Source organism: Vombatus ursinus, unplaced genomic scaffold (genome assembly GCF_900497805.2).
Source record: "Vombatus ursinus unplaced genomic scaffold, bare-nosed wombat genome assembly UNPS02011369.1, whole genome shotgun sequence".
NCBI lineage: Eukaryota > Metazoa > Chordata > Mammalia > Diprotodontia > Vombatidae > Vombatus > Vombatus ursinus.
In genome coordinates this window covers 132,394-145,326 of record NW_020951147.1, presented here as the reverse complement: position 1 = coordinate 145,326, position 12,933 = coordinate 132,394, and the positions used below count along the sequence as shown (strand labels likewise).

The window sequence follows — 12,933 nt, the reverse complement described above, 5'->3', positions numbered from 1 at the left end:
GGAACACGCGTGCAATCCCACAGCGCCCCAGGACAGGGCGGCAGGAAAACGCTTGCAATCCCACGACCACGTGCCAAGCAACCCCTAGTGTCTCCCCTCTTCGGACACCTCCCAGCCTCGCCAGATTGGAGGTTTGCACTTCTGGTGCTACTGTCTTCATCCCATCTTCAGATAAGGAAACTGAGGCTCAGAGTTTGGGATAGTGTTCGTTCTTTGTACGTGTATCCTCAGTGCCCGGCACACAGTAGGTCCGTGATAAATGCTTGACCAGCACTAGACACCCCGGGGGTAAAAGGCCCCAGTGTTCCCCACGGGGTAGATTCCAGGCCACGGTGCCTTAGTAACAAAAACCAACTATCCCTTTCAAGTTTACAAAGCTTTGGTCCCCGCCAAGGCTGTAGTAACCAGCCCGTGGGCAGCCTGCCTGCCTGCCTTCGAGTCGGGGCTGGTTCTGGGAAGCCTGAAGCTTTCCCAGCAGCTCCCCATTGGATCCCTGGCAAAGTCTCCAGCAGGCAGAGGCCTCACCTCCAGACTTCCCCCGGGGAAATCAGCCCCGAGACCTTGGACAGTGGATCTTTGTGCCAGCCAGCGACCCATCTAAGAAGGTGTGACCTGCAAACTCGGAGCACTTAAGATAAGGGTTACACAAACATTTGATATGGTTTATCACTGTGTGTTGTCAGTCTCAGTAAACATTGGGCAGGCCTTGGTTTTCCTCATTTGTAAGGTGAGGTGGAACTCCATAATACGTCTTCCCTTCCATAATGGGCTACTCCCCTGGGTCTGGAGTCAGGAGGCTACCAGGGCAGGAATGTGCCCTTCTCTTCCTGCCCCTCCAGCGCCCTGTGTCCCTGGCTGCCTGGGCATCTGGCTGCCTGCACATCTGGGCTCCAGCCCCAACCTTCTGCACATAATAAAAAGCAGCTAACATTTACATAGCAATAATAAAAGAACAGCTCACACTTATATAGCACCCACTATGTGACCTTGGCTCAGTCAGCCAGCTCCTCCGAGGCTCATGTTGGAAACTGGCTCTTCTCCTTGGCTGCCTCCTGGGGGTAGTGAAGACTGAGATGAGGATGTCAATGAAAGCGCTATACAACACCGTGGCCCTAGGCCCGGGCTCGTTTCCACTGGTGTAGAAATTCCCGTGGACCATACATCACCTTAGAGGTGCCCGACGCCCAGAGTGGTTAAGGCTGTGGCCTGGAGTACCAAGTGTCACCAGGGGAGTTCCTGGCTCCCACTCGAGTGCTCTATCCCTTACTGAGAAGTAGTGCCCAGAGTTTGATGCTATCTCGGTCACTCATCGCCTCTCTGAGCCTCAGTTTCCTTATCTGAAGATGGGATGAAGACAGTAGCACCAGAAGTGCAAACCTCCAGGCTCTATATGTTTGTGGCGTCTTCTTGTTGCTATATTAATGAAGCTCTGTCAGCTTGGGAGCTGTTATTGCTGGCCTGGTACCAATGCCCCAATAGCTTTAGTATTATGTTTTGTGGAAGTGGGGCTGGCATCTGATTTCATTGGAATAGGGAACTCCTGCTCATATGGACTGGCATACAGAGAGGCTGCCTGGGGGGAAGGAAAGGAACTAATAATAATTATAGCTAACATTTATGTAGCACTTACTGTGTGTTAGGCACCATGTGAAGCACTTTTAAATAATAATAATTATGATAAGTATCTAACATTTATATAGGCTTACTATGTGCCAGGCACTATGGGAAACACTTTATTAATAATAACAAGCATCTAACATTTATATAGGACCTACTGTGTGAATTACTTTTTAATTAGTAATAACAATAAACACCTAACATTTATATAGTACCTACTATGTGCCAGGAACTGTGCAAAGCACTTTAGTGCAATAACAATAATAAATTGTAGCTACATTTATATAGCACCTACTATGTGCTAGGAACTATGTGGATCACTTTTTATTAATAATAATAACAAATATCTAATATTTATCCAGTGCCTGCTATGTGCCAGTGCTTTTAAATAATAAAAACAATAATAAACAATAGTTAATATTTATATAGCACCTACTTTGTGCCAGGAACTATGCAAAGCACTTTTCATTAATAATAAAAAGTAATAGCTCACATTTTTATATAGCACCAACTATGTTTCAAACATTGTGTACTTGATAATAATCGGCTATATTAAATAATATATATTATATTTATAACATGTTTACATAGCATCTACTATGTCAGGCACTGTGAAGCACTTCTTAATAATAATAATAAACATCTAACATTCATATACCACCTACAATGTGCCAGGCACAACACAAAGCATTTTTTAATAATGATAATAAACAGCTATCATTTATATGTGCTGGGCACTATGCTAAGCACTTTTTGATGAAAATGATGATACTAAATAGCTAACATTTTCATAGCCCCTACTATGTGCCAGGCACCGTGTGAAGCAGTTTTAAATAATAACAATAATAAATAATTGTTAACATTTACGTAGCACCTACTACGTGCCAGGCACTGTGTGAAGCACTTTTATTAATAATAATGCTAATTGTAACTGACGTGTGTGTGTGCTGGGCATTGGGCTAAGCGCTCTTAACGACCCTACAGGGAGGTGCTACTGTTGTCCTCATGTTATAGTTGAGGAAACTGAAGCAAGCTGAGGTGAAGTGCCTTGGCCCAGGGTCACAAAGCTAGCAAGTGTCTGGGGCTGGATTTGAACGGAGGTCTTCCTCACTCCAGGCCCAGGGCTCTCTCCTTGGTCACCAGCTAACCCTGGGGCCCTGAGAGAGACGTCAAGTGACCAGCTTGGGGTCTCACCGTGGTTATTTGTCAGATGTCACAGCTGGTTGGAGACCTGGTTTCTACTCAGTGCACTGTCTCTTAATATAACATCTAAGATGTGATAATTATATAACACATATACATCATTGAAATTTACATGTATTAGATATTGACATAGAATTTGTATACGCATACCCACATATACATGTTTGCACACACACACATATATACACACATACATACATATATAAAATCTTCCCTTCCCGTCCTCTCTGACCGGCTTGTCTTGGCCTGGGTCTGACCCGGGGTCTTTATTGTATGGAATTAATTCAAACCATGATCCTGATGAGAAGCCAGGCCCTTCGGCGTTGCCCAGGAGTGCCATGCTGCAGTGAGGCACGAGGCTTTCCTTTGCACGGGGAGACGCTTCTCTCATTTTTTCCTCTTTTTGCACATTTATAACAGGCATCGAAATTGCCAGAAACAAAGGCGCGAGGTACCGGCTTGGACCTGAGCTTGAAATATGGTGAGCGCTCCTGGGTTGATCAACAGAAAATACAAGCTCTGTAACCTTGACACCAGGCCATTTGCCTCCCCAGACTGTTACAGAGCACCTGCTGTATGCTCGGTGCTCTCCCCAGGGTTGGAGATACAAGACACAAACTTAAGGGGCTCACGTTCTGCTGGGGAGATACATAGAGAAATAAATACAAATGGGCAGGGGGATGGTCAGGGAAGGCCTCTCGGGGAAGAGCCACCTTAAATTGAGCTGAGCGTTGAAAGAAGAATAAGAATTCTGTGAGGCAAAGGTGAGGAAGGAGGGCATTCCTGGCATGGGGGACAGCCGTGTGCAGAGACGCGGAGAGGGGAGACGAGCCTTGTGCAGGGAACACGAGCGGCCAGTTTGTCTAGAACATAGATTGGGCGCCATTCGGCCGTAGCAGGAAGGATGCGGCGGGCTGAGGCGGAATTGACCTGACGTCCCAGACTGAACCAGCCCGGCTTGTCATTTCAGCACAGAAGCAGGTCATTTCCAGAGACGTCTCACAGGAAGATGAGTTGCTGCTCCTGTTTAAGACTTTCCTGGCTCCGGGGGTCCTGAAGCAGGGGCATTAGACATGAATGGGGGTCTCGGCCATCCTGTCCAATTTTGAGACGGATTCAGCGCCTTCCTGACTTTCTTGGATCCCTTTTGGAAGGGAGTGAGGTGGTGTGGTCAATAGAGCACTCAACCCATGGTTAGGGAGACCTGAGTTCCAGTCCTGCCTCAGGCACTTACTAGCTTTGTGACCCTGGGCAAGTCACTTAACTTCTGCCTGCCTCAGTTTCCTCATCTGTAAAGTGAGGATAACAATAGAGCACCTACCTCCCAGGGGTTGTTGTGAGAATCTAATGAGCTGGTACTTTTAAAGCTCTTTGCAAACCTTAAAGGGCTATCTGAATGATGAATTAAACATTTATTAGAGACTTCTGTGCAAAGCCCGGGGTTGGGCCTGGGGTCCAGCTAGAACAGTGAGACCCCTTCTAATAGGGGAGAGTCTTGAAGAGATGACCCTAAGTGCCATGTAGACTCCAAGGCCAGCTGCCTTCTCAGTGTCTGGGGGAGGGGTTGGAGAGAGGAAGAGAATTTGGAACTGACAGAATTTTCTTTAAATAAAATAAAAAATAAACTCTTCCCTCTAACCATCACCCCTCCCCCCAGTTTGTTGGGACTCCCTCTTGGCCGAGGGAGTTGTCACACACACTGCACTTTCTGGGGTCTCGGGGTCTGGAAGGCAGACCTCATTTCTTTCATCTCGGTCCAGTACGTGTTTGTGGCTAATCCGTTGAGGGACGGACACACAGCTGTCTCCCCTGGGACCTTAAGACCCTCCGGCTGGGGGTCCGGCGCATCTCTTCTGCCTGGAACCTGTGGGTCGGCCGGCAGAGAGGGCGTTCAGAAGTCATTCCCTGGAACGCCCAGCTCCCAGGGCCCCGTCCCAGGCTGCTCTGACGTATCTTTCCTCCCTGCAGTGGCTACGGCTGTTGGGATCACTACTTTGAATCCGATACCATTTTGCATTCGTACCAAGTTTTGGCCCAGCTTTTGGTGGCACCTGTCACCCAAAACATCATCTGTGATGTTGGAATGTAAGTGTTAGCGCCGCTGCGCCGGGGCTGGGGGAGGGGCAAATTCAGAAACCCCCCCGGGGTGGGGCTGGTGGAGCGGACTGCCCCACACTGCTGGGCGCCGGGCTAGGCGAGGAGCTCGTGGACTTGGGAGCGCTACATGTCAGCGTGGTCTCCCCTGTCAAGACGTGGAAGGTGCCGTGGCTTCTCGTGGGGGCCACAGGGCCACCTGGTTATTCTCTGCCGCCTCCACGAGGGCTTAGCCTAATAGAGGAGGATTATCTGCAGCACCCTGAGAGATGCGCTGGCTTCCTTCGTAATCTATTTAAAAACCTTATTCTGGGGGGCAGCTAGAGGGCCAAGTGGGCAGAGCATTGGCCTTGGATTCAGGAAGACCCCGAGTTCGAATTTGACCTCAGACACTTGATACTTACTAGCTGTGTGACCCTGGGCAAGTCACTTCACCCCATTGCCTTGCCAGAAAACAACAAAAAAAGTTCTGAGAATGGGTCCCCAGGCTTCATCAGACTGGCTGCCCTGGAGGTCTGTGACAGAAGGAAATGGTGCAGCCTCCAGTCTTGTCCACCACGCTCTTCATTGGGGGCGGGGTGTAGTTCACCTTATTTTGTGCCGTTTCTGTGTGATGACTGAAAAGGAGACCGACGTACCTGAACATTATTGGTGTTACAGAAGGAGTCGAGGGGTAGTTGTGTTTGCTGTTCCCGCGGGTTTCAGAGGACACGATAAAGAAGCCGCTTTGTGGTGACCCCTGTGGTGACACCTGTTGTGACCAGTGAGAGTCTGTCACCCTAGAGTGAATGGTTCTGTTTCTGCCAAGCTCAGGAAGAAATCCTCGAGGTTAAAATCGTAGCAGGAGGACGGAGGCGCCGCTTCCTGACTGCAGGGCTTTCGGATACAAGGCCCAGGGGAACCTTGGGGTTGTCGTGGCTGGTAATGTCTTGAGTGGGCCCTTTTAGAATTGGAGTACGCCTCGATGGAGGGCAGCTAGGTGGTACAGTGCTGAGAGCGCTGGGCCTGGAGTCCGGAAGGCTCACCTTCACGAGTTCGAATCTGGCCTCAGACACTTCCTAGCTGTGTGACCCTGGGCAAGTCACTAAATGCTATTTGCCTCAGTGTCCTCATCTGTAGAATGGGCTGGAGAAGGAAATGGCAAACTACTCCAGTATCTTTGCCAAATGGGGTCACACCGAGTCTGACACACTGAGCAACAATAACAGATATCCAGGTGGAATCTTGATTTCGCTGATTAATAGAGCGGTAGGCGGAGGGCATCGCTGGGCAGGGTAAACAGAAAGCAGCATCTGTAGTGCCCTGCGCCTAAGGGGGAGGCTGTCGACACTGAGTGGTACAGAATCCAACGCTCTCTTTGAAACTGATTTAGGAGGAAAAAGCCGGTCGGGTCCCAGCGTACCTTGGGAGGCTCTGGTCCTGACCAGTCTGTCTCTTCTTCGTTTCTCCAGGCCTGTGATGCACCGCAACGTTCGCTACAACTGCAGGGTGATCTTTCTCAATGGGTAGGCTCCCTCTCCAGGGCCCGCTGCGCCGGGGGGGGGGGGGGGCCCATTTTCCTTGAATCTTCCTGTGCCGTGGCTTTAGGCCTGGGAGGCAGTGGGTTGTCCTGCAGACAGATCCAAGCACTGGGCCTGCTGCTGTTTGCCGTTTCCTAGACTGAGGTCTTCAGCCCTGGGGGGTGGGTGTGCTTGGGGACTGCCCGCTCTGGCTGGGGTCATTTGGTGGGTCTGAGCCCCACCTGCCTGGGGGGGGGGTCTTCAGCTCTGTAGAGGGAGAGGGAAAGGCCCGGATCTGGTTCTTGGCCGCGGTGTGGAGTCTCTGGTCACTTGGGGGTAGCCTGCCTTTCTGTGTGCCATCGTGAGAACATCGGGGATCTTTGGCGGGGCCTCAGTCAAGTAACCGGCCAGCCGGGGGTTTTGTCATCCTGCGTGTTGGAGGCTCTCTGCATTACAACCAGGAGGGGGCGACAGAGGCCCCTGGACTGACCCACGGTCCGAGGCTCTGCTGGGGTGAGGGTGAGGGGCTGGGGGCGCGGTGAGGGAAAGGGACTTGGCCCGAGGTCACTCAGATCCCCCCCTCGGCCTCCCTTTTCTTTAGGGACTCGTTTTGGAGACTGGGCCCAAGTAGCCTTGACCTCTCTCGGGCCTTTCAGGGCGGACCACAGATCGTTCTTCATCTCTCCTTTGTAGGAAAATCCTTCTGATTCGCCCCAAAATGGTCTTGGCCAATGAAGGGAACTACCAAGAGATGCGCTGGTTTGCTCCGTGGCCAAGGAGCCGGTAAGTCCGGGCCCTGTGCTGTGCTTTCTGCCCCCCGGGTGTTCATCGTGACCCGGTGCCCAGGGGAGCCTTAGGCTTGGCGCTCAGGGCTCCGCGGGAGCCAGCCCTTCCATCGGCCCTGAGTCCTCCCACCGTCCCGGCATCTCTGCCCGTGCCGTGGAGGCCGGACGGCCCCCCTCCGCTGGCCTGGGAGGACAGAGACCCCCCCCCCCCCCCCAGAACTTGACCCCATCCACCTCAGCTTCCTCATCCCTAACCTGAGGGCTTGGACGGGCTTCCATCTTTGAACGCTGTGATTGTCTCGTCCTCAGTGCGAGCCTCAGGAGAGCAGGGGCACGTTCATTTCTGTCTTTGGGCCCCCGGCGGCCCGTGCAATGCTTGGCTGCAAGCCTTACCTCTTCCAGGGAGCCCGCCCTGATTGTCTCAGCTGCAGGGAAGCTCTCGTTTCTCAGAACTCCCAGAGGAGGAGAGAGGTAGAGCTGTGAGAGACAGTCATCTTGTCTGAGCCCGCTTTATGGGCAAAGTCAAGTGACTCGTCCAGGCTCCTCCAGTAATAAGTGGCAGTCAGGATTCCCACTCAGGACCTGGGATACCCACTGTTCCCTCTTTCTGCCCTCAATCCAAACCCCCCCCCCCAGCCAATTGTAAGCCCCTTGATGGCAGGGTGGAAAGCTGTGCATTTAAAAACCATTTTCTGTTTGTTTATTTTATTTTATTTTTTTTTGTTGAGGGCAATTGAGGTTAAGTGACTTGCCCAGAGTCACACAGCTAGTGAGTGTTATATGTCTGAGGTCGAATTTGAACTCAGGTCCTCCTGACTCCAGCACTGGTGCTCTGCACTCTGCCACCTAGCTGCCCCAACACAATAATTTTGTTTTTCATTTTTTTGGCAGGGGGCTAGGCAGTGGGGTTAAGTGAGTTGCCCAGGGTCACACAGCTAGTCAGTGTTATGTGTCTGAGGCCGAATTTGAACTCAGGTCCTCCTGAATCCAGGGCTGGTGCTCTATCCATTGTGCCACCTAGCTGCCCCTGTTTATTTTATTTTATTTTTTTTTTTAATTTTTAGGTAATTGGGATTAAGTGACTTGCCCAGGGTCACACAGCTAGTAAGTGTCAAGTACTTGGTCTGAGGCTGGATTTGAACTCAGGTCCTCCTGACTTCAGGGCCGGTGCTCTATCCACTGCGCCACCTAGCTGCGCCCGTTTATTTTTAAAATGACAATTTGTCACTGCCTTTTGTCACAGGAACATCGTCATCCTCCCCGCCCCCAGTTGTTCTCTCCCTTACGACAGAGAAAAACAGTAAGCAAGAACTGGGCATTCCGTGACCTCCCTGCCAGGCGCCCGCCCTCTGTGCTACGGTGTGATTTCTCTCTGGCGCCTACATGGCTCGGAGCTCAACTTCGCCTCCGCGACTGACTCATTAGGCGTGTTCTGGGTCTGCACACAATCAGATCATTCCTCCTCCCTTCATTTCTTCTACGCGGTAACAGACCGTTACATTCATAGTTCTCTCCAGTCCACAGGCACCAGCTTTGTTTCTAGCTCTTTGTCCCACAAAGAGGGCTGCCGCAACTGACGCCATGTGTATTTGACCTTTGTTTCTGTCTCTGACCTTCTTGAACTTTAGACCCAAGAGTGGCATTTCTGGGTCAAAGACCGCTCCACCAACAATGTATCAGTGTGCCTGTCTTTTCATAGCCCCTCCAGCGCTGACTTGATTAATGTTAGTTTTTTTTAAAAGAGATTCCCCACGTTCTGTGACCTTTTCTACCTTTTCTCCCCTACTTTGTCAGCACGCTCACAAACTGATTCTCCCCTCCTAAGGTGGCTGTCACAGCCGACCCACAGGGTGACCCCCTCTCCCCCCTCCCAATTCCAGCGACTCAAGCGACCCCGCCACTGGTGGTTCATGTGCGTGTTCAAGGCAGATCCTGAGTTAAAAACCGCGTGGTCACCCTTGCAAGGTCAGCCTCCTTTTTTCTCAGCCCCCCTCTCCTAAGGCTCTGCCCTCTCCTTCCCAGGCAAGCCGAGGACCACTTCCTCCCGCGGATGATTCAGAAGTTGACCAAACAGGTGAGTCCCAGGGTGTTGGAATGGGCTCCCGTTCTCAGTATTTCGGGGCAGTGTGGAGGAGCCCAGTGGTCCGGGGCGTGGAGGGCAATTCTCTGTGGGGGGAGCAGCCACCGGGTTGGGCTCCTGGTAGCTGCGGGGTGGCCGAGGGAGGGGCAGGACGGGGTCCTCAAGAGGCAGGCTGCGTCTAGGCGTCCTGGTTTTGCCGTCTTCTCCCAGACGAGCAAAGTCAGGCTTGGTGATGTGGAGATGCTGAGAGCGCAGGTCTTGGATGAACCCAAACTCGGGCTTCCGCCTACACGTCGAGCACTCTTGGCTTTCCCCAGTGGAGTTCATCTCCTGCTTCCCTCAGTTTCCTCATCTGCAGAATGGGAATGATCGTCCTGGCCTTCTCTTTTTCACAGGGTTGTGAATTGTGTTCATTTCTGAACACATTCTTGACAGGTTGTAAGACCAGGAGCAGGGGGCTGGTTGTTGTAAGCCAGCATTACCCTTTTATCAGAGTCGGGATCTCCCTGGGCGGAAGTCCCTTCGCCCAGACGGGCTGGCATCCTAGTCTCAGAGGTGCCTGGAGCACACAGAGGTCCAGAGGCCTGCCCAGGGGCCCAGAGCCAGGAAGGGTCAGAGGCGAGGCTTAAACACAAGCCCTCCCGACCCTGAGGTCACCCCTTAGTCACTACCCCACATTACCTGTCAGGGAGGTTCCGATGGGCGGGGCCTTGCCAGTTGGGTAGTCAGTGGAAGGTGGAGAAGCAAAACTAATGGGCCTGGACGTGGCCGGATGGTTGGTGAGCTTAGGGCCTGCCTTCACAGCGGTGGGGCTGGGGAAGAGGCGTCGGGGCCTGGGTTCTAATTGTGCTTTGCCAATTCCTCATTGGGGAGCTCTGGTGAGGACCCGAACCTTGGTGGGTCTCAGTGTCGTCAGAGGGGCGCCCTCCGGCATTGGCCCTGAGTCCCATGAGTGGGCGACAGGAGCCCCGGCTGCGGCAGGCCCTCCCCGTGGCATCCATGGCAGCTCAGCATGGCGGGAGAGAACCATCCCGTAAAGAGGTGGGTCGCTCATCAGCGGCTTTCCTTCTGCAAACAGGATGTGGTTCCTTTTGGTGATTTGGTGCTGGCAACCAAAGACACGTGCATCGGCACAGAAATCTGTGAGGAGCTGTGGACACCTCACAGGTAATCTCCGGGCCCGGGCCCGGGCGTGGGCCCCCCGCGCTTCCCTCCTGGAGGAGCGCGGGAGCATGCCCGGGCAGTGAGGAGGATGCGGGCAGATGCACCTGGCCACTCGGCGGTCTGCCCACTCGTCTTTTCTTTAGCCCACACATTGATATGGGCCTGGACGGAGTAGAAATCTTCACCAATGCCTCGGGGAGTCACCATGTACTGCGGAAGGCCCACACCAGAGTGGATTTGGTGAACCTGGCCACCTTAAAGGTAGGTCCACACGAGCCTGGATCTGTTCGGTGCGTCTCTTGTCTGGGAAGTTGCTGTGAGGGATGGATCGCGTGTGCGTGGGGGGACGGGAACATGTCGGGTTGAGTTCCCAGAGGCCTGGCTGCCTCAGGCTCCTCCTCTGGAAAGTGGGGGCCGCCATTTTCCTCCTGCCTTCCTCCCCGGACTGTGGGGGAAGGGAAGCACATTGTGGTCTGGGACTGGAGTCTTGTTGGCTAGCCCCTCGGATTTCAAGATGGCGTTTGCTTTTCACCCTCTCTCTACACCCTGATTCTGCAAGGGCTCTGGGTCAGCTGCCTTAAAGGATTCTGGGAAATGGTCATTTCCAGAGGAATGTTTTATTTTCTAGGCAGAATAGTAGAAAGCCCTCGTTCCCCCCTCTCTGACCACGTCCTCCCGTCCACAACCTGCTGGTTCCCCGGAAGGGCCGTTGACCCCCACACCATCACCACGGGCATCTCTGCCCGCTGGTTCCTGGGCCACGCCATCTCTCCTTCCGTGCCAGCAGAAGTCGGTCCCCAGTAGCTGCCTCCATGACGTTGGGGACACCGTCGTGAGATGGGGAAGGGGGACGAGGCCTCCAAGCTACATCTGGGGTCTTTGGGCTGGGCAAGCAGAGGTGCCCCTGGAGCCATCCTGGGACGTTTCTGGCCACGTGCTTTTCTTTTCCAGAATGGTGGGATTTATCTCATGGCCAATCAGAAAGGCTGTGATGGCGGCCGGCTCTACTATGATGGGTGTTCCATGATCTCTGTGAATGGGTCCACCGTCGCCCAAGGCGCGCAGTTTTCCTTGGATGATGTGGTGAGGCGCGTGAGTGTGTGTGTAGCGGGAGGGTGACTCTCCTGCTCTTCTCTTCCCAGGCCATTTGTCCTGCACATGGGCAGGGGGTTAGAGCCAGAAGACCCGGGTTCGAGTGTTGCCTCTGACATTTATGGGTACAGGGGAGTGAGTCTCTGTCCCTAGCCCTGCAGGGTTGTTGTCAGGAAAGCAGTCACCCATCCATCCATCCATTCATTCGATCCCTCATTCAGTGCAGACACCGTAGGCAGGTGAGCTGTCATTTGGGTAGACTGAGGGACTGTTTAGTAAGTACCAGCCGAGTATTGGCACTGAGGATGCAAAGAGGAAATTGCCCCCCCCCCAGATTTTCTTTCTTTCCTATGGAGGGCACCCCCACCCCCCAGCCACTCTCCCGGAGCCAGTGGAGCCTGTAACCCCCGGGACCAGTCGCTGCCAGCTTTCTAGTTCTGCCTCGTCAATCTCACTGAGCCTCCAGCCTCACGCGCACCTGGGTCATTGCGACAGCTTCCTCATGGGCCTCCTGGCCTTCCGTGCCCCTCTCGGATTGTGGGGCTCCCGGCTGCCCGAGCGGCCTTTCTCAGACCCCAGTCTGACTCCCCGCCTGTGGCTCCCTCACCTGGCAACGGGAGCATCCTCAGCCTGGCTTCCCGTGACTCTCCTTCCCATCCTGGCCCACTATCCCTTCTCTCTACTCACCATGCCTTGGCCTCTCTCTCCTTGCTTCGAGGCTCAGCAGAGGGGCCACCTCCTCTGTGAAGCCCTCCTGATTTCCTGCCTCCCTTCTTGCTGTGTCCTCCTTGTAGCCTTCTCCCGGAGCCCTTGGTCTGCCCCCACCCCCTCCTCGTATCGACATCCTGTTCCCTACCCTCTCCTCTCACACCCAGTACAGCTCTCTGGCAGCTCGGAGGAAAGGGCCTGGCCATTTTGTCTTGGGAACAACCTCAGTTCCATGCCTCGCACTCAGTAGGCACTTTGCAGTGAATGAATGAGGGGCACAGATAGGGGATGATAGCACAGAGGCTGATGACTAAGCAGTGCTTTGTCAACACTTGTGTGTGCACGTGTGTGCGTGTGCGTGCACACGTGTGTGACTTGCTTCTACACGGCCGGCAGGCAGCCATCATCCCTCTGTGCGCAGCTGGTTTATCAGTTGCATTTTTAGGAAAAGCAGCATTAAAATAGGGAGACCCTAGAGACGCTTGAGCGGGGCGGTGGAAGGGGTCAAAAAGGCACCAGTAGAAAATGGCCCAAGTGGGACAGGCATGGACGCGGAGAGTTGGCGTCACCCACGCCGGCCCTGGCTTTGTCACAGCCGGGGCAGGCGTCAGAAAGCCTGCCTGGGCTTGGTCTCAGGGGACCTGGGCTCGAGTTCTGGGGCCCATCACTGAATTCTCTGTACCGCGATATC

At 53.5% G+C, this 12,933-nt stretch overlaps 1 protein-coding gene across 1 annotated transcript in view; it reads left to right on the top strand.

The window, feature by feature from the left end:
• The window catches only part of NADSYN1 (NAD synthetase 1), a 29,564-nt gene that overhangs the window by 242 nt on the left and 16,389 nt on the right, over positions 1–12,933 (top strand). Inside the window, exons 2-9 of the mRNA XM_027856104.1 lie at positions 3,241–3,301; positions 4,789–4,905; positions 6,366–6,419; positions 7,107–7,196; positions 9,221–9,272; positions 10,357–10,445; positions 10,586–10,703; positions 11,394–11,525. Coding sequence (XP_027711905.1) covers positions 3,241–3,301; positions 4,789–4,905; positions 6,366–6,419; positions 7,107–7,196; positions 9,221–9,272; positions 10,357–10,445; positions 10,586–10,703; positions 11,394–11,525 — 713 coding nt within the window. The remainder of the gene's footprint in view (positions 1–3,240; positions 3,302–4,788; positions 4,906–6,365; positions 6,420–7,106; positions 7,197–9,220; positions 9,273–10,356; positions 10,446–10,585; positions 10,704–11,393; positions 11,526–12,933) is intronic.